A 20990-nucleotide genomic window follows, 5' to 3' on the forward strand; every position below is an offset into this window, starting at 1 on the left:
ATATTTCAATCACCTAGCTACCTCATTTATCTCATTATATTGGGTGTAATCAGTAATTTTATATCACATGAATACATAATATACCATTTTTTTTCTTTTTTGTCAAACATATATAATATTTATGGGATACAACTATATTTATAATTAGAAAAAATATAAGTCTCAAAAATTAGAAACTTATGCACCTGTTTATTAGTTTAGATACTACTAAAATATTTTTAGTTTTATGTATTGTTTTCTTTACTTGTTATTTTCTATCGTTTTTATTTATTTGTGGTGTTTCTATCCGCTAAAATTTTTAAACCATTACATTATCAATCCGACTTGATCTTATTTTATTTTGGTAGATACTGCATATATATATAAAACGGGTGTATATACTATGAAATTTACAATACAGTATATGCTCTTTGTTTTGTCAAAAAATACCCACATTTCTTCATTTCTTATATTTTAACGTTATTTCTTATTTAATGCAAAACTCATAATTGTTTTTCATTTATATAAAATAGAATAAAAATTCAAAAAGTTTCTAATTTTGAAGCATTATTCAATCAAAAATTTCTTAGGAAACACATAACTTAAAAGGATAATTTCATTGGTAATTTTTTAATAGATTGATGACATTTTTTTCCTTTTTCTAAATTGTTGACAAAAAATAAAAAAATAGGACATGTAACTTAGTGGTTTGTTAAGTGTGGTTGATGTGTCATTAATCATTATCCAAATTTGAACTCGCATATTACATTCGTTGAATTCGAGCTGCGCAGTAGTCACTTTGTATTTCAAGTTTTGGCACCATTAAGAGATTAGCCAACACCTAATTCGAGCTGCTCGTTTCATTGGATTAAGCCAACTCAAGATCCGGATCACTAATGTAAAAAATTAGGTGTTGTTAAAGTGATTATTTGTTTCCCTAAAAACTATAATCATCTAATCACGAAGTCGCAACCCATTAACATTTGTTTTCAGCAACTCCATCCAAAAAGAATATTATTTTACCAAAAGGATCCGATCGAAATTAACTAACAACTTGCAAAATAAATCAATATTATTCCTCTTCAAAACTATTTATGTTAAGCGATAAAACATTTAACTACGCCACTTGCATACATATTTCCCTGTCGGCAAGGTGTCTGTCTACATTGCTTTGCTTTTATGATCGATATCTCAGATATTTTAATGATACAAACAAACAAACTAGCTTGAGCACACAACTATCCTTGGCATGCACATTAATTTTAGTTAGAAAAAATCACAAAACGATACAATTTTATAGTTTGTAACAGCAGTTGATACAATTTGCTTTATTAAATTAATCTTATTTAAGTTCTTTATGGCTTTTGAGTGGTTTCTTCAACTATGCTTGTTAACATATGACTATTAAACTCTCATTTGCAATCAAGGCAGATAGCAAGTAATAAACATAAGTGATTATGTTCAATCAGTTTTTAATACTTTTTCTAACATCAAATTTTAATGGTAACACAATTCATTATAGATTCTAGAACTAATTAGAAATCATACATTTAGGAAACCTAGTGGTGAAGAAACCAGAAAGCACTTTTTGTCCAAGTAGTGTGGCCACTCTATCTAGTGCCATGAAACCGGAACGGCATGTATTATCTGATGGATAATCACATGCCATTGTGCTCAAATATCCATACATTATGTCTAAAATAACCAAAAATAAAACTATAAGAAATAGTTTAAGCGATTCACTTAGATTAAAATACACGTGATAGAGCAACTTACATCAATTTTTTTTAATTAAACAACTGACAAAACGGAAAAGGTTGCTCCAACGTCGGAGATGTTACAAAAGTAACCGGAAAAAAATGGAAAAATACTAATCCATTAATTCGCTTAAACTTTGAACTATAGATAAATATTTAATCTAAACAATATTTGTTAGAAATACTTTTTTTTTGGGATATTTTTAATTTTTTTATTATTATTTTACTTTTACCATAATTTACACAATTACAATATGTTAAATTAATTTTTAGATTTTTTTTAGATTTGAGTTCTCTATATTACATTCGAAATATAGTTTTAAGGGATAGAGTTTAGTATTTGCGGTTTAGAGCTTAAAATTTAGTTATTTTATATATAAAAATAGGTTGTATTGAAAATAGACATCATCAAATTGTATTTTTTTAAAGTGACATTTGAAAATCTCCCTAATTTTTTTGCATTCGTTTAAGTTTGAGATTCATATTATTATTTTTATATAGAAATATGTAGTTTAATAAATTCTTACAGCAAAGAGCACTTATTCTTAAGTTAATCTCGGTAAAGCATGGATTCAGGAAAACTTCAATAAAGTATCATATACACAGCAACCAGTGTTTGTCGAAATGAAATTAAAAGCCATAAGAAAAATGAGAGAGAGAGAGAAAGGAAGAAACTAAACACAAGTTGGTTAAAACGAGAGTCTCACGTGTTACTCATGCTCGTATGAAAATTAGGGATAATCTGGATAATGTGAAGAAGCTTAATGCTTTTTTATTAGATTAGCGTTAAGACAAATACTCTTTATCTTTTGAGTCAATCCCAGCCGTTGGATCATCTAACCCACCTTGTTGACCAATGCGATCGAGCCGTTAGTAAATGCCGTCCGAGAGAGAGAGCTTTACAATCGTATGTTTTAGATTTATTCTTTTAAACCTATACCCTAAATATCTACATCTCATTTCTCGATCTTGATATGTGGTATTGTGGTTAATGGGGGTAATAGTAATACTCTTAATTTGGTTTAGTGGTTACCAAGGATTTAATACTTTTACACTAAATTTTTGAGGTTTAGTTTTTAGAAAATACTACTAGTTACCAATATTAATCGACAATTTTTTAGGGAAATTTTGACAACATCATCAGTATCATCAAACACCATTCCTCAGCTTCACGAAGCTATGCATGATCAATGATCATGGAAGCAGCCAAAGTCCAGCTCGAGTCGTACTCATCACCCACAATTCTACAACAATATCAGTCCAATCATCATATAGACCCGATCAGTGCCATCCTCTAACGGCATAGTTGGACCATATCCACCAAGCCAAAATGGTACGCACACTCTTATATCTCCGAGCACCTTTACCATGCTTTCAAACACCATGTCACCCTCAAAACCCAAATGAAGCAACTTAATTTTTCTACCATAAAATGAGCAACAAAATCACATTAATACAAAATATCAATACAGTATACATATTCATAACAAGCATGGAAAGAGAAAAACAATACTCTCTCTCTCGTCTTTGATAGTCTGATGTTTTAGGGAATTTTCTTTATTCCTAAAAAATTGATGTTTTCAAATTTTTAATATATATATATATATTTAATTATTTATTTAAGTAAAAAGTGGAAAAATAGGAGAGATAAGAAAGGTGAGAAAGAAGAAAACGTACAACTTTACCCAATTGAAAGAAAAAGTAAATAATAAATTGATTATATTTTTTTGTCTTAATATGTGTAAAATATACCTAAAAATCAAATTATGTGAGATAGAGAGACTAGTTATTACATTGATCATTACTCTTGTTTTGTTCGAAACTTAAAAGAAAAAGTTGATGTTTTTTTTATTGGATGTATGGAAATGTCACCTATGTAATTATTGGCAAAACTATTTTTTTTGACGTCAAGGTCATAAACCAAAGCATTGACCAAAAGCAGTCCTAAACCGGATTTTCAAACCCAAACCAAAAAACTAAAAAAGAGAGAAAAACCGGAAACCTGTTCAGCCTGTAAACCACTGCCAAAAAAGGACCAACAACATTATGTTAATTTTTCTTATTATAAAGTTTTAATATTATTATTATAATACAAATTATAGTTACAGAAAGAGAAAATAAAAAAAATGTTTAGTATATTATAAATAAAAAGATTGGTCCTCTAAAAATGGGTCTGAAATGTTCCCTCACACGTCTCCTTCTTCTATCTTCTCCTTCTCTAATTAAACTAAACTAAAACTGTCTCTCGCCGGCGGTAACTTTTTCCGGCGACGAAACTTCTCTCCTCCGCCTTGTTTCCTAAACTTTTACCCTCAGTTTCAATGACGCTTTACCGCTAAAAAAACCTTTAAAAAAATCTTCCTTCTTCTTCTTCTTCCTCAAAACGAACTCCGATCATCTCGAGCTTTGTGATTTGTGACTTTCACACGATGTTGGATCTTAACCTCGACGCCGATTCACCTGATTCGACTCAGTACGGTGGTGACTCGTACTTAGATCGGCAAACATCAGACGGTTCCGCCGGGAATCGTTTAGAGGAGTCCGGTACATCGACGTCCTCCGTTATCAATGCCGACGGAGACGAAGACTCCTGCTCTAATACTCGAGGCTTCACTCTCAGTTTCGATATTTTAAAAGTCGGAACCCCCGTCGCCGGAGTTACTACTACTAAGGAGTTTTTTCCGGTGACCGGAGACTGTGGACATCTGCGAGATTTCCAAGGATCGAGCTCTAGAAGCTGGATTGATCTTTCTTTCGACGGAGAAACGAAATTAGCGGCTCCGGTTCCGGTTCCGGTACCGACTCCGGCGCCGGTTCCGGCACAGGTGAAGAAGAGTAGGAGAGGACCAAGGTCGAGAAGTTCACAGTATAGAGGAGTCACTTTCTATAGAAGAACTGGTCGTTGGGAATCTCATATTTGGGATTGTGGCAAACAAGTCTATTTAGGTAACTACTAGAGACATGTTTCAGTTATAAAATGGTTTCTTGATAGATTCAAGATTTGATTATTTCTTTAACTTTGTTTCTTGGATTCAACGTAGGTGGTTTCGATACTGCTCATGCTGCAGCTAGGTATATTTTTTGGATTGTGTTTGTTCATCTCATCAGCTTTGTTTCGGGTTTTTATTTTGATGAATGTTGTTGTAATTTGCAGAGCTTATGATCGAGCTGCGATCAAATTTAGAGGTGTTGATGCTGATATCAACTTTACTCTTGGTGATTATGAGGAAGATATGAAACAGGTTTTTGTAGATACTATAAGTTTTTTGAATATATATTGCAAAGGTTTTGTTTGGTTTAACTTTGTTTTAACTTTTTATGTAGGTACAAAACTTGAGTAAGGAAGAGTTTGTGCATATACTACGTCGTCAGAGCACGGGGTTCTCGCGGGGGAGTTCGAAGTATCGAGGGGTTACATTACATAAATGTGGGAGATGGGAAGCTAGGATGGGTCAGTTTCTTGGTAAAAAGTGAGCAGCTTTTTTTTTTTTTTTTTTTTTTTTTTTTTTTTTTTNTTAGAAAAAGGGGATGGATATATAAGTGTTTTGTCTTTGAAAAATGAGACTAGAGAAATGAGTAATGAACCTCAAAAAAAAGTTAAGCTGAATGCTTAGCAATGGTGATTTTAAGATGCTTGAATTGCAGGTATATATACCTTGGGCTGTTCGACAGCGAAGTAGAAGCTGCAAGGTCCTTAAAATGATCTTGAATCTTACCTTGTTTGCCAGAAAACCTCTTAGAAAGAGACCTTTCCTTTTGTTTTCAAAATCCTCCAACATGATGAGTAAACTCTCTTACTGAACACAATTTCTTGGAAACAGGGCTTATGACAAGGCTGCAATCAACACCAATGGTAGGGAAGCGGTCACAAACTTTGAGATGAGTTCATACCAAAATGAGATTAACTCCCAGGTCAATAACGAAGGTAATCAGTTTCGTATGAAAGAACTTTCATTTCAACATATAAAAACGGTTCTGATTCTGATTGTTTTAATCTATATGAAGGTGGCCATGAGAAACTCGATCTCAACTTGGGAATGTCTCTTTCTCCTGGAAATGCACCGAAGCAAAATGGGAGGCTCTTTCACTTCCCTTCTAATACTTATGAAACACAGCGTGGAGTTAGCTTGAGGGTAAAAACTTCAAAATATCAATCTCTACTAATGAATCAGTGTGTTTCAAAATGTTACTAATTGTGTCTTTAAAACAACCTGTAGATGGATAACGAGTTTATGGGAAAGCCTGTGAATACACCTATTCCGTATGGATCCTCGGACCATCGGGTTTACTGGAACGGAGCATGCCCGAGTTATAATAATCCCGTTGAGGTAAAAAGATATAGAATCTCTCAGGTGAAATAAACACAACACAATTGCAACAAACAGAGACAATGAGATAATGTTGTTATGTTTTTTATTTCCAGGGAAGAGCAACAGAAAAGAGATGTGAAGCTGAAGGGATGATGAGTAACTGGGGATGGCAGAGACCGGGGCAAACAAGCACGGTGCAACAGCAGCCTCCTGGACCACAACCACCACCACCACCATTGTTCTCAGTTGCAGCAGCATCATCAGGATTCTCACATTTCCGGCCACAACCTCCCAATGACAATGCGACGCGTGGTTATTTTTATCCACAACCTTAACTTACAAAGGAGGGGACATATGAGAGAGTTTTTAGCCTCTACTATAGTTTAGTCCCCTTAATTTGTCATTTGGGTAGATTTTTACATACAGTGATCTGATTTTTTTTTTCCAAATTTAGTGAAAAAAATTTGGTTTTTTTTTTTTAATGGGGGAGAGAAATGTGTGTGTTTTGTGGTAATATGAAAGGTCATTATTGTTTATGTGAAAAAATGTGTTTCTTAGTAAGAGGACTCTTGAAACTTGGAAGGTACAATTTGTGAATAAAGGTATACTGTACTAAAAAATATGATGATGAGGATTTTGTCGTTTAATGTGGGGTTTGATATAGACATATATAATTTAATAACACTGTTGAAAAGAACAGTAAAGAGAGATAGTGATAGGATAATACAAGGATGTGACAATTTTGGCTGCCTCTTCGGAACTCGAAACGATTTGGCAAAAACACTACATTCCTATTTGTGTGTGTATTCCGGATATAGAGCCAAATATAATATAAGTAACCTATTCTTATAGTCACGTGTGGAATACAGTACTTAACTGTTTGGAGGAGTCATATGGTTAAAACTTTTGGAATAGATTGGGATGGATTGGATGCTTTTTTTGTTTTTTTTGGTTTTGGCTCAACATCAACTTATCATTAATCAAAGAGTTACAACTAAATCAAAGATACTTACTTTCACCTCTATAAACTTGAACCAAAAACAAATGCAATGGTTGATCAAGTACAACCCTGGAACACTAGGCGGATCCAACGCTACCCAATCGATAACCATTGCATTTTTAAACCACAGTGAGATAGATAACACTCCACGACTCAGAATGAAATCATCTCTTAAACCACCTAAATTAACCTAACGACACGAAAACAAATACTAACACAGAGAAGGCCAAAACTAATACTGAAAAAAATCAAATCCCAGCTATGAGAACCTCTTGATAGACATGAAGAACTTGTCCCAAAGCTTCAACATCCAAAGGCTCATCAACAAAAGAGCTTGGTCTCTCTAGTTTTCACTGTTCCGGTCCTAAACCTAAAACGGACAATATATCCGACTGAAACCGACTAAGAGTCGTGAAACAAAACCGGCAAAAAAGATGCTTCTCCGAACTAATCATATAATAACCAGAATGCTAATCATCTAAAGATTAAAACTTGAGGCACAAATTAGCATATCATCACCTCACAGTGCAAATTCTAAGAGCTACGTCACATCCGCCGAGTTTCGAGGCACACCTTGGTCGGACTGAAACCAAACGACACCACCGTGGACTGACACCGCTCCTTGCTTCAAGACACCGCCGTGGTTGGAATGAGGGTTAAGGTCTGAAGAGAAACCCCAAACCCGACCGCTGAAGCTCTCAAAGAGAAGCTTCGCCCCTCATTGCTCACCGAAGCCAACAAACCGCCGGAGACAAAACGGCAAGCGAAATCGCCAATCCAGATCCGCTGGATCTGACCAAAGATTCGACACTGTCCTTCAACGCCTGCACCAAAGCCTTCACCAGCAACCACCACCCGACGGAGCTTCGCTTCACGCGCCGAGATATTGCCGGAGCCACCACATCGAGAAACACCCAACCAACGACGAGAGGATAACAAGGAGCGGGAAAAACAGGAAAGAACTACAAAGAGAAAACTAACAGACGGAGCCCTCTCCGTCGCCAGAAGGGCAACCAGAGAGGTGGAGCGAACGGCGGCGACTCTTCCTCTCTCTCTCTTAGAGCGGCACTAGGGTTTTTTTTAACAAAGATGGATTGGATGCTTAATGCTTTATATATTTTATATAGTTATATTATTAAATTGAACAATATTTATTTTTAAAAATAATTATAAAGCAAAATGTTGAAAACACCACATAAAAAATGTTGACACAAAAAAACAACAAAGGAAATTAATGATTTATGATTGGTAACTGTATCACTTTAACCATTACTTTTTGTTTGTTTTAAAATGACATTTTTCTGTAAACCAAAAAGAATATCAATAACCGATTTTATATTAACATATTATTTTTAACTTTCTTTTTTTGTATCATTTTTATATTTTATTTTGTATTGTTTTTAACTATTCTATTATCGTTTACTATTTTTTTATCTGCTATAACATTTTATTACTAATTTTTGTTACGAAACAGAACTAATACCATCTGTACCTATCGATTCTCACACAGATTCTCATTCATTAAAAATAAATAATTAATAATAAAAGAAGAGAGAAAGTGAAAAAAAAATTAAGAGAGAGGTTAGAAACGATTCTTAATTGAAAGTCTATAGAACCGTTTCAAATGGCTAATAGTTGAAATTTTTTTCCTAATTTAATCTTTAAATAAATTATCATATTATATTAAAATTATTAAAATAAAATATATTGAGAAACTCATCTCATAAGAAAATGATGGACATGCTCTAATGTAACATCGAGAATAGGAGAAGAAACTATTGCCAAACGTTCTTTTTTTTGTCAACTGGTTTTATATTGATAATATAGGTTATAACTTCCCTTTTTAAAAAAACATCTACACCCTTAAGACCAACAATACACCCTGCATTGTATCCAAACAGTCCTCTCTGTTTCTACAAACAAACACAGTTAAACATCAATTTCTACCTATACCAAAATAATGGCTAATCCTACTCCAGCCATTTAAAACTTAAGTTCAAACGGAGGATAGTCTTGTGTCTTCAGCAAATAAGTACCTCAACCACTCCGGTTGCCCAATCGTCACATACGATTGGAGTCTACAATCTTGAGTGACACTTTGTGCTATCATAAGTGCTCCTCTGTTTGAAAATGAGTTTTCCAAAAAGAATTTACTATCCTTGAAACCTTCCCTCAGTCTGCTAACCTCATTTGATTGGTATCGAAATGAAGGCCATAATGCAGGCTTTGTAACCACCTTTACCAAAAACTGATCCTGCAATCCAAAAACTACATTCTCTATCTGATGTCTTCTCATACTTTCCATAGCCCACAATAGCCCTTTAAGCTGAGTTTCTTGCTTATCCTGGACCACTGCCATAGCTCTTCTACTATGCAACAACACCCTTCCATCGTGGTCCCTTAGGACCCACGCACAACCCAACAAACGATTTCTAGCCGACCAAGAGAGTCCTATATTACATTTTAGCCAATCTCTTGTCGGTCTTTTCCACCCTGGTTTCTTTGAAATTTGTCTCGGTTCTCTTTCTCTTGGGACTTCCCCTTCACCACGAGCTTCAACTTCTTCCTCCTCATCTGATTCCTGTTGAGCGTCAATCCACTTCTTCCAGTCTTCCTTACTTTTAGTGATCGTTTCCAGCGGAGAGAAATTTGTTCCTTCAAAAGCCACCAGATTTCGATTCTTCCAGATTCTCCACATCATCCAAGGGAACGTTTTTTTTAACTCCTGCGGCCACCGAGAGTTCTTCATATTCAGTAAGAAGTATTGAATATTTGAAAAAACCGACCCATTGTGAAACCCTAGCTCTGGGGATGGGATCCCCGATAACGCCTACAACTGACGAGATAAAGAACAAGAAAATAAAACATGATTGATCGTTTCTTCTTCTCCACCACAGGTTTGACAAGAGTTTTCAATCCTCAACCCTTTCCCACAAAGAGCGTCTGCGACCGGTAGAGCACCACACATCACCTTCCAAAGAAAGACCTTAATCTTCGGGTCCGTCTGTATTCCCCATACTTGCTCTTTTAATGGGTTTGTTGAAGGCTGCACATTTGCTTCCTCTCTTATCGATGGGTTTAAAGATTGAGAAGCCAACCAATACACAGACTTAACCGAGAAGTCTCCACTTTTGTTGTACTTCCAAGTATAGAAACCCTCTATCTCAGGGACTGGTTTTATCCTTTTGATTCTCTCAATATCAAGCTGTAGAAAATGATAGGCCAGAGCTTCTGCATCCCATGTTCGAGTATCCCTGTCTATCAATTCAGAGATTCTGAGATCCGGGTTAAAGAAATTGTTTCTTCTCCAAGGGGGCCTCAATCCATCATCATCAACCCAACTATCTAACCAAACTCTGAATGTTTTCCCATTCCCAATATTTTTAGTTAAACCTTGTACCAAAAGATCTCTCCAAACAAAATACTTCTCCACGCAAAAGATGGTCTTGCTCCCAATGTTGCATTTAAAAATTCTGTATTCGGAAAATACCTGCAGTAGTCTCCAAGCTTGTTTAGCCAACAGAGCCTGGTTAAAGGTATGGACATCTCTGAATCCCATTCCCCCTCTATCTTTTGGAAGGCACATCTTTTCCCAACCGAGCCAATGTATCTTCTTTGCTTGTTCTGCAATACTCCACCAAAACTCTGCCATAACACTAGTTATGTTTTCACAAGTTTTCTTGGGTAGTTTGAAGCAGGACATACCGAACACCGGCATTGAAAGAGCCACCGATTTAAGTAACACCTCCTTCCCCGCTTGCGATAAGAGCTTTGAGAACCAACCCGAGGTCTTTGACTTAACTCTATCCCTTAGATAGTTCATCAGTTTGATCTTTAATCCGCTAAAGCATTCTGGGAGTCCTAAATACGTACCAGCACCACCTTCTTTCAGAATTCCCATCTTTTCTTGAATACTTTTCTTGGTCATAGGGCAGACTTTGGATCCAAAGGTGATTGACGATTTATTCAAATTTATTGACTGCCCTGTAGCCGCTCCATACTTTCTCAACGTCACCATGAGAAAGCCTGCCTGAACCAAATCTGCTTTGCACATGAATAAACTGTCATCCGCGAATAGCAAATGATGGACCTCCGGATCTTCCTCGATAAATCTGATTCCTTAGATCTTTTCTTCTCTTTGTCCCTTGTTTAAGAGATGAGTCAAACCCTCAGTACAACAGACAAAGAGGAATGGCGAAAGCGGGTCCCCTTGCCTTAAACCTCACTGCGGATGGATCATACCAAATGGTTGATCGTTGATAAGCACAGAAAAGGTAACTGTCGTCACACACTTCATTATCCAATCTATCCACCTTACATGAAACCCCATCGCTGTCAACATTGCCCTCAAATAGCTCCACTCCAGTCTATCGTACACTTTAGACATGTGTGTCTTCACCGCCATAAACTGTGAGGAAATCTCTGAATTCACCTTTAGACAATGAACTGATTCATGAGCCACTAGGATGTTATCCGTTATTAACCTCTCTGACACAAAAGCGGACTGATTGATTGAAACTATGTGCGGGAGAATCTCTTGCATCCTGTTCACCAAGATCTTTGAGATAGTCTTGTATAGTACCGAACATAAGCTTATTGGTCTTGGATCACTCATTTCATTCGGATGATGAACTTTTGGGATCAAACACATGTGAGTATAATTCCACTCTGCCGGAAATCTTCCCGTTTCAAAAAACCTTTTGATCTCTTGTGTAAACTCTTTACCCACTATCTGCCAATTCTTCTGGAAGAACAAGGCGAACATACCATCTGGACCCGGAGCCTTTGAGGCATCAATGGAAAATACTGCTTCTCTGATCTCATCTGATGACACGGTAGCTATCAGTTTATCATTCATCTCAGTCGACACTGTTGAAGGAAACTCATCAAACCACACCTGGAAACTCTGGGGATTAGAGGACTTGAAAAGATTATTAAAATAATCTACTGCCACGTCTCCCTTTGCAGCTTCAAATCTTTTAAGGACCCCTTGAGCATCTTTCAACTGATCAATTCTTTTTCTAGCTCTGTTCCCCTTCACTAAATATTTCGAATTTCTATTGCCCGCTCTCAGCCATTTGTGTCGACTGCGTAGTCTCCAATATTTCTCCTCTGCTCTATAAGCTTTTGCAAGTTCTCGTTTGAGGATGTGTACCTGATGCAAGTTTGGCCATCTTTCTGATTGAACTCTCTCCAAAGCCATCTCACACTGGTGTATCTTGTCTATGGAATTCACATAATTTTCCTTTTTCCAAGCACTTAAAGCTTTTCTGCAATCTCTGAGCTTTTGCGACACTAAAACACCTTCTCCATTTAAACCTGGCTTCCAAGCCTTTTCAATGGCTTTCTTAACCGCTTTGTTATTCAGAAACCTCCTGTCAAATCGAAACTGGCCCCTATACTTCTCTTGAGACTCCATCAACTTAACCAAAACTGGGCGATGATCTGAGCCTCTCAAATCCATAAAAGTTTGATTAGCCGTTGGAAAACTAAGGAACCAGTCTTTATTTCCAAAAGCCCTGTCCAATCTGCTCTGAATCCAGTGATCCCCTCTTCTACCTCCCCAAGTATACTTATTTCCACTACTAGCCATTTCCCCCATACCACACGCTTCAAGCATCTCAGCAAAAGGTTTGAAGGTATTATCTCCTCTTCTAGGGCCTCCAATCTTTTCCCCATTATGCAAAATAGTATTGAAGTCCCCTATCATGCACCATCTGTCCCTTCGACCCACTCCAAACCTACTCAGCCTTTCCCACACCGTCCTACTACTACTATAATCCGGATCCCCATATACACAGGAAAGAAAGAAATTTGATGCCCCAAACTGTACTTGAGCATCTATAATATTTTTATCTTCATACAAAATATTTAACTGTACACTGCTTTTCCACATGAGGGCCAAACCACCACATTTACCTATAGGATCCACTGTGAGGAGTCTGTCATAACCCAATATACACTGTAAATCTACCAACTTGTCTCGACAATGCATAATCTCCATCAAGAACAGAATCTCAGGAAAATGCTTTTTACGCAAATCCTTGAGACGAGGAATCACCAAGTCTTGAGACCGTCCCAAGCCTTGGCAATTCCAGCTCAATATACTCATTACGCTTTGGGCGATCCCCCCTTTGGGATCACCCTAGGAGGATTAAGCTTTAACAATTTTGTAGTGCTTGTTCCTCCACCATCTGCTTTCCTCTTTTCATTCGCATACCGAGTTAGATCCAACTGAGGCTGTTGGGAAACTCCTGGTTGAGTGTTATCCTTGGTTTTTGGTTTTCTGAGGCGAGTCGGAGGTCTACTCCTTGATTTACCTTTTTTTGGTTTAGGGCCGGAAGAACCAGCTTCACTGAAGCCAGTCCTAAAACCCGTAACTCTGTCCTGAAAAGGTTGAGACAACGCCAAGAAGTCACCAAAAGAATCTGGATCCTGCTGGAAACCACTCAAGCCAATACCTCTGCTGACCTCACTATTCTGACCTGGCACTGAGAACACCTGGGAGTCCAAGTCCATACCCCTTTCTCTCTGTGCAACACTCTCCATCCCTTCATAGCTGAAAACTAATCCCTTATCCTTCTTAAAATCTAAATGAACCACGGGAGGAGGCTCCGATCTCAGGACTGTCTTCTTTGCTATCGGATCTTTTTCTACTTCTCTCACATATTTTCTGATACGATCAACTTTGACCTGTCTATCCTCATTATTATTCGCAATTAAATACTGTCTCATCCCTTCCAGCACATCATTGGGAATCCTTTGTCTTCCTGTAGAGGGATCAATCCCTACATGATCTTCTCTCAAAATCCCATACAAAGGATCAAATTCCTTTAAAAACAAAGCTTTTGGAATCTTTACAGGACCCTTTCCAGCCTATTTCAGTTATGCTTCCTGATCCAACTTACGAATCAGAAAAGGGCAAACATCTTTATCATGGGTGAGTCTTTGACATTCAAAACAACGTTTCTGAACTCTCTCATATTGGAACCTTATCACCGTAGATCCTCCCCGCGGCAAAGTTAGTTCCTTTGATCTTCTGAGCGGGCGTGAAACATCGAACAGAACCTTGACTCTAACAAACTCCTGAATTTGAGATTTCTCTGGATCAAAAGCTACTTCCTTAACTTCTCCTATCAGCTCTCCCAAAGCAGTAATAGCTGTCGTCGTGTAATAATTGACCGGGATGTTCCAGATTTGAACCCAAATTGGCATTCTCTGAAGATAGTTCGCCGGCGGATTCTCGTACCATCTATCTACTGCTATAGACCAATCATTGTACGTATGGGCTCCCTTTGCTAAAATCTCCAACAGATCGTGTTCAGAGTCGAAGATGAATTGGAATCTTTCATTTGATAAAGCAACTCCTCTCATTCTTCCCGGTTTTTGCCACTTCCTTGGCATATCTCTAATCAAATTCTTCATCGGTTGACACGGAGGATTTAACGTACGCCCAATCAAACTCAAAGAATTTGTTTCCACTGATAGAAATTCTGGCAGATCTGGTATTTCGAACGACACTTCTTCTACAACTTCCTCTAATGACATAGCCATCAAAGCTTTATCCATAACGGAAGACATCTTTGCAACTCAAATAAAGAAAACCAAACTTTGCAGATGAACTTTGAACAAACCCTAAAAACAAGATCGAAATCAAGCTAAAAGGCCAACAAAGAATGATAATCAGGGTGAAAGCGGCAAAAAGAGAAATGTTGTCCAGTCGAAAGTTCTATTCTCTAACCTAGTGAAAGACATTACCAGAGAAAGAAGGTCCTAAGCCCAAAAGAAGATAGCCTTTTTGATTAAAAAAAAATATTGCCAAACGTTCTAAATAATTTTTTTTTAAAGGATATATTTGTATTAGTCAACAAAAATTTGAAGATATTTTGTTGTGATAGTTGTTATACCAATTGTCAAGCTGAAAGCAAAATAAGAGAGAGATTCCCAATCCCTCCTGTTCTGTCAAATCAAATCTCTAAGTCTATCTACCGTTCGGGGTAATGTAAAATGATATTCATTCAGTAAGATGTGATGTCTTTGGTTATAAAAAAAAGAAAAGAAAAAAGATGTGATGTCTTAAGAAACTAAATTATTATTCCAAAAATGGTCCTTTCCTATGAGAGGCTATGACTCGTATCCTATGCCTTTATCAGTAAATCTAAAAACTCACATGTTTCTTTAAACAATATTATTATCCTTCTTTTAGAATAAAACAGGAATACCACTATCTTAACTTGACCATTGATCGAACAAAGAATTGTTCTTATGATGTGCATGTGGAGTCACATACTGACATTCACATTAAAAGGATTAGTCTGTCGCTAATTTTCTTAAGAAGATCACTACTCTATTGTGTTTGTTTGGCTATATTTGGGCTAGCTCAATTAAGAATGAACCAAAGTTTAATGGTTTAATTTAATATCCGATAAAATGATTTGACATCTTGATGTTGTATATTTCGTGTTTTATGTTTCTAATAAAGTTTTTTTTACAGGTTTTTCAATTTTATTTATATTCTTTTAACTTATTATTAATTGATGATATCAAATAATAAAATACACTAACTATGATAAATAGAAAAATTAAATACAGAGTACTTTTTAATATGTGTGAAAAACCTTGAACGATAACTAATTTGAAATGGAGAAAAATATGGTTAAATCGTGTAATACCAAAATTTTTATTTTATATTTTACGGTCTTTTAAATCTAATTAAAAAAAAAATTTAGATCTTATCTTATTAATATCTCGATAATTTGAAGCGGAATGCGATTTTTTTTAACCTAGTACTCTAACTAGGATTATAAAAATAAATCCAATAGATGGTAGCACTATCCATGAAAAGTTAAAGCACATAAACCTTAAATGACTAAATGAGGGTAATACAAAAGTACTATAGTAAGAAGAATCCATCCAAACTATAGAAGGGCGTGAATTGTGGACACGACAAAATCTGAAAGCACAGATTGTAACAACGTTTTCTACGCTCAAGCAAATTGGGGAAGCAAAAATAAAAAAGATAAGGAATAGTTTCTATCAAATTAAATACGATGAGTAAATGACCAATTTCTGAGCAGACCGGGTACTAAATATACATCGATGGGAGATTTATTATTAAGCATGTACTAGTATGAAATTGCGTAGGGTATATAAGGTAGTCAGCAGGAGGAACAAAGGCAACAAATGCATAAAAGGAAAATAAATACGAATGATGACCTACATTGTCGGAAGAATCCTAAATATAAACAATTGTAGTTTTTTAGTGGCACAAAATGAGACAACGTGAGACGATTGTGAAAAACATAATGGGTCCAATCCTTAAAAACAAATTGTTATTTATTGTGTAATCGAATCAAAGGGGAGATGTCTCTTGCAAATTTATAAAATATCTTGCATTAAACTAATATAGGATTTTGTTGGGGTAATAGAATACTAAGAAAAAAACAAACCATCTCACTTTGTTTACTAATTCATATGTTTTGCCAGAACACAAAAGCACATTTAGTGTTATTTAATAAGTGTTTATCTTAACTGTTTTGGCATGATCCATGTTAACTAGTCGACTAATTAGTTTGGTTTTGATATGCAAATTTTGAGAGAAAGACAAAATCTTATGAAACCTTCTAAAAATCCATATTTGACATTTTAAAACCAAAAGGAAATGTTATAAAATTCATAAACCAATAAAAACCTTCCTAGAGCTTTTTTTACAACCACCTTTCTAAGTAACCAGAAGAGGATTCAAGGGACCAGACTGATGATGGTTATCAGTCACAGACCAAAGGCAGACCAAGAAGCTCACTGATTCTGACAAATGGTGTTCAAATCCTGAACGTCCCATTGTAACCGGGGATCCAATTTGCTGACCCAACAAGTTTCTCGTTTTGGAGTCTGTTTCGAGTTTGGATCTCATTACTCATCATCAACCCATCCCAGTGACCATTAAGATTAGGCAAGGCCAGGTTTCTAGACAGTATGTTATTGCCTTGAGATTGAACTATAAGCCTTGGTGCCATTCCCAGTGAATCAGTAAATCGACAGTTTTGATGTGTAGATAAAGGACTCTGCATTACCGCTTGTTGGTGTTGTTGGAGCTTTGCCGCGTTTCCAAACATGTTTGCGTTTCCTTGAAAGTTTGATCTGTAATCTAGGCTTCCATTCTCAAAGCCTTGACCAACNAAACTAATATAGGATTTTGTTGGGGTAATAGAATACTAAGAAAAAAACAAACCATCTCACTTTGTTTACTAATTCATATGTTTTGCCAGAACACAAAAGCACATTTAGTGTTATTTAATAAGTGTTTATCTTAACTGTTTTGGCATGATCCATGTTAACTAGTCGACTAATTAGTTTGGTTTTGATATGCAAATTTTGAGAGAAAGACAAAATCTTATGAAACCTTCTAAAAATCCATATTTGACATTTTAAAACCAAAAGGAAATGTTATAAAATTCATAAACCAATAAAAACCTTCCTAGAGCTTTTTTTACAACCACCTTTCTAAGTAACCAGAAGAGGATTCAAGGGACCAGACTGATGATGGTTATCAGTCACAGACCAAAGGCAGACCAAGAAGCTCACTGATTCTGACAAATGGTGTTCAAATCCTGAACGTCCCATTGTAACCGGGGATCCAATTTGCTGACCCAACAAGTTTCTCGTTTTGGAGTCTGTTTCGAGTTTGGATCTCATTACTCATCATCAACCCATCCCAGTGACCATTAAGATTAGGCAAGGCCAGGTTTCTAGACAGTATGTTATTGCCTTGAGATTGAACTATAAGCCTTGGTGCCATTCCCAGTGAATCAGTAAATCGACAGTTTTGATGTGTAGATAAAGGACTCTGCATTACCGCTTGTTGGTGTTGTTGGAGCTTTGCCGCGTTTCCAAACATGTTTGCGTTTCCTTGAAAGTTTGATCTGTAATCTAGGCTTCCATTCTCAAAGCCTTGACCAACGGCCAAAATAGCAGGATCCACAAATTGAACATTTTCAATTGGTAGTGACTGCTGATATGGATTACCTAGTGATGCTGAATCAGCAAACCGATGATTTCCTACAAATAAAGAGAACAAAAGTTCCAACTTATCTAGCACCAACATATGTGATACATCATAAGAACCCAATCGACTTTATAGAACTATAAACTAACCTGAAATACCATCAAAAATCTGATGTTCTCTCCCATTTGAGGAGAAGCCTGGAGGAGGAGGCCGACTTGGAACTGAAAATCCAGGTGGTGCTGAAACCGGACTTCTTGGAACAGCTACAAGACAAAAACAAAGGATTGATTAAGATTACACAATGCATCAATCCCAATAATTTGTAGGCACTCTGGCGGACATGCTTGTAAGACGTGCCTAAGAAAATATCCGGGAAGCATAATATTTCCGTAACCAAGAAACACATAACTCCAAACAGTGAGACATGCCAAATACAAGAGCCAATAGATTCAGTTTCAACACCTAACATACTGATACGCTTGAACTAGCACATGATATCACAAAAATATTTCTTGATCAGGACTAGACAGTGTTTGAAAATCCAAATTTACGACCATCAACTCGAAATAAACAGTTTGTTGCAGCATAATTACGCACATGAGATAAGAATATATAAACTACATAGAAGTCTAGAAGCTAATGGTTAGAAGGATGAGAAATCAACACTCACAAGTAGGGTTATAGGATGAGGGCAGAGTGGACCTTTGTGTGACATAATCTATTCCCTTAAGATAACCGGATGAAAGACCATTATACGTCCCAAACATACCCATATTGGCACTCTGTCGTTCTGTAGAATTCTGGTATAAGTCACTGCCAGGTGGGATCTGGTTGAAGGAGTTATAAGAAGCAAAAGCTTGATCCTTTGAATTCTCTTGCCTTGCAAAAGAAAACCGGGATTGGCAATCCTCAACTTTACTGGAACTGGCTAGCTTAAGAGATCTGGCCTCTTCGTCACTTTCCCCATATAGCTTTGCAAAGTTATGAGGTGAAGTTAAGTATTCATCAAGATCTAAAGACATTATATCTGCAATTATTCTTTCATCTATTTCATTCCTAGAATTTTCTTGTGACTCAACGAAACACTTTCCAATTGGCTGTGTGTCCTTTGCTTTGTCAGGAAACATAATAGAATGGTCAAGACTGCCGTTCAAATGATTGGGCTTACTAAGTGGCATCTCGGTATATCCATGTGAGATGGGTGCTACATTACTTCCTCTGCTTTCAGAATAGGAGGATCCACACACAGTCTTGGTTTCATCATGCTCAGCCTTATACTGGGATGAACAAGGCTGCATACAATTTAGCGTGCGTAGTAAACCACTGGGCTGAACTTCTGGATCCTTGAGTCTTTGTCTATTGAACAATGATATNAAGATAACCGGATGAAAGACCATTATACGTCCCAAACATACCCATATTGGCACTCTGTCGTTCTGTAGAATTCTGGTATAAGTCACTGCCAGGTGGGATCTGGTTGAAGGAGTTATAAGAAGCAAAAGCTTGATCCTTTGAATTCTCTTGCCTTGCAAAAGAAAACCGGGATTGGCAATCCTCAACTTTACTGGAACTGGCTAGCTTAAGAGATCTGGCCTCTTCTTCACTTTCCCCATATAGCTTTGCAAAGTTATGAGGTGAAGTTAAGTATTCATCAAGATCTAAAGACATTATATCTGCAATTATTCTTTCATCTATTTCATTCCTAGAATTTTCTTGTGACTCAACGAAACACTTTCCAATTGGCTGTGTGTCCTTTGCTTTGTCAGGAAACATAATAGAATGGTCAAGACTGCCGTTCAAATGATTGGGCTTACTAAGTGGCATCTCGGTATATCCATGTGAGATGGGTGCTACATTACTTCCTCTGCTTTCAGAATAGGAGGATCCACACACAGTCTTGGTTTCATCATGCTCAGCCTTATACTGGGATGAACAAGGCTGCATACAATTTAGCGTGCGTAGTAAACCACTGGGCTGAACTTCTGGATCCTTGAGTCTTTGTCTATTGAACAATGATATATCATCCTCAGCTTCAGGATACCGATCTGTTACCAACTGAGACGTCAAAGCAGTACCTGCATTAACTTCTGCTCTCAAGACAACAACCTCATTTGTGTCAGTTCTACCAGACTTCCGTAATGGCTGAACTTCTCTAGGCTCATTGACACAACGCTGTAGATGGTCTTGGGACACTTCTGTATGAGACAACTTTACAGAAGCATGATTGAGATGAGAATTGTCAGATCTTGTTGTTATAACACTATTTGCAGCCACTGACACAGCATCGCTGCATACACTCTGTATTCTTCTGTTAGTCATTTTGTGTCCATTAGACACCATGGATTTACAAGGCTGAGAAGTATGTTCTGGAAAGTCTGTACAATCCGACGGCTCACTAATAGCTCTACTATTATCCACACTGGCAGAGACTACTTCCCTACTATTAGTGATCTGGGTCCTATTAGACAAGGACAGCTCAGGAAAATCAGTTTGACCATCCAATAGGTTTTGAGGTTTCAAAGCATTTCCATGTGCAGTACGATTATCCTCTAATGCTGGCTTCTTTAATTCATCACTGTAAGATGAAGACATCTGTGAGGGATTTGTTGCAACTGCAGATGGAACTGTAGCAGATTTCTCTCTTAAGGGTTCCCTAGAAGATGGTGTACTCGGTACTGAAGACTGGCTTGAAGAATGCATTCCCCTGAAAAACCGTTAGAAGTTTCTCAGACAAAGCAGGTACACCAATTGAAAAAAAAAACTATCATAAGAATTCAGTGTACCACAAGGCTCCGGCAGGAAGGGTAACAGACTGACTGTTGCTGTCATTTGGAGGAGAACTTTTAGCGACAATATGTGCATTCTGCATAGGAGAAAAGGGCGAAAAAGAAAGAAACCAAAAGCAGAATATATCATACATAAACACATCTAGTTCTCAT

At 36.8% G+C, this 20990-nt stretch overlaps 2 protein-coding genes across 3 annotated transcripts in view; one reads left to right on the forward strand and one right to left on the reverse strand.

The window, feature by feature from the left end:
* On the forward strand, nucleotides 3901–6632 carry LOC104700671 (ethylene-responsive transcription factor RAP2-7). 2 transcript variants are annotated; one of them, XM_010416205.2, is made up of 9 exons: nucleotides 3901–4682; nucleotides 4778–4808; nucleotides 4891–4978; nucleotides 5061–5206; nucleotides 5382–5426; nucleotides 5558–5661; nucleotides 5742–5869; nucleotides 5954–6064; nucleotides 6160–6632. In XM_010416205.2, exons 1-9 carry the CDS (start codon nucleotides 4166–4168, stop codon nucleotides 6379–6381), a joined length of 1392 nt encoding a protein of 463 aa, XP_010414507.1. In that variant the 5' UTR covers nucleotides 3901–4165; the 3' UTR covers nucleotides 6382–6632. The 2 variants fall into 2 exon arrangements, with proteins under 2 accessions (XP_010414507.1, XP_010414508.1); XM_010416206.2 differs by lacking the exon at nucleotides 5382–5426.
* The window catches only part of LOC104700672, an 8130-nt gene continuing 4007 nt past the window's right edge, over nucleotides 16868–20990 (reverse strand). Inside the window, exons 11-15 of the mRNA XM_010416207.2 lie at nucleotides 20022–20755; nucleotides 18722–19384; nucleotides 18201–18314; nucleotides 17868–18104; nucleotides 16868–17121 (exon numbers count right to left, since the gene is read on the reverse strand). Coding sequence (XP_010414509.1) covers nucleotides 16868–17121; nucleotides 17868–18104; nucleotides 18201–18314; nucleotides 18722–19384; nucleotides 20022–20755 — 2002 coding nt within the window. The remainder of the gene's footprint in view (nucleotides 17122–17867; nucleotides 18105–18200; nucleotides 18315–18721; nucleotides 19385–20021; nucleotides 20756–20990) is intronic.

Source organism: Camelina sativa, chromosome 7 (genome assembly GCF_000633955.1).
Source record: "Camelina sativa cultivar DH55 chromosome 7, Cs, whole genome shotgun sequence".
Taxonomy (NCBI): domain Eukaryota; kingdom Viridiplantae; phylum Streptophyta; class Magnoliopsida; order Brassicales; family Brassicaceae; genus Camelina; species Camelina sativa.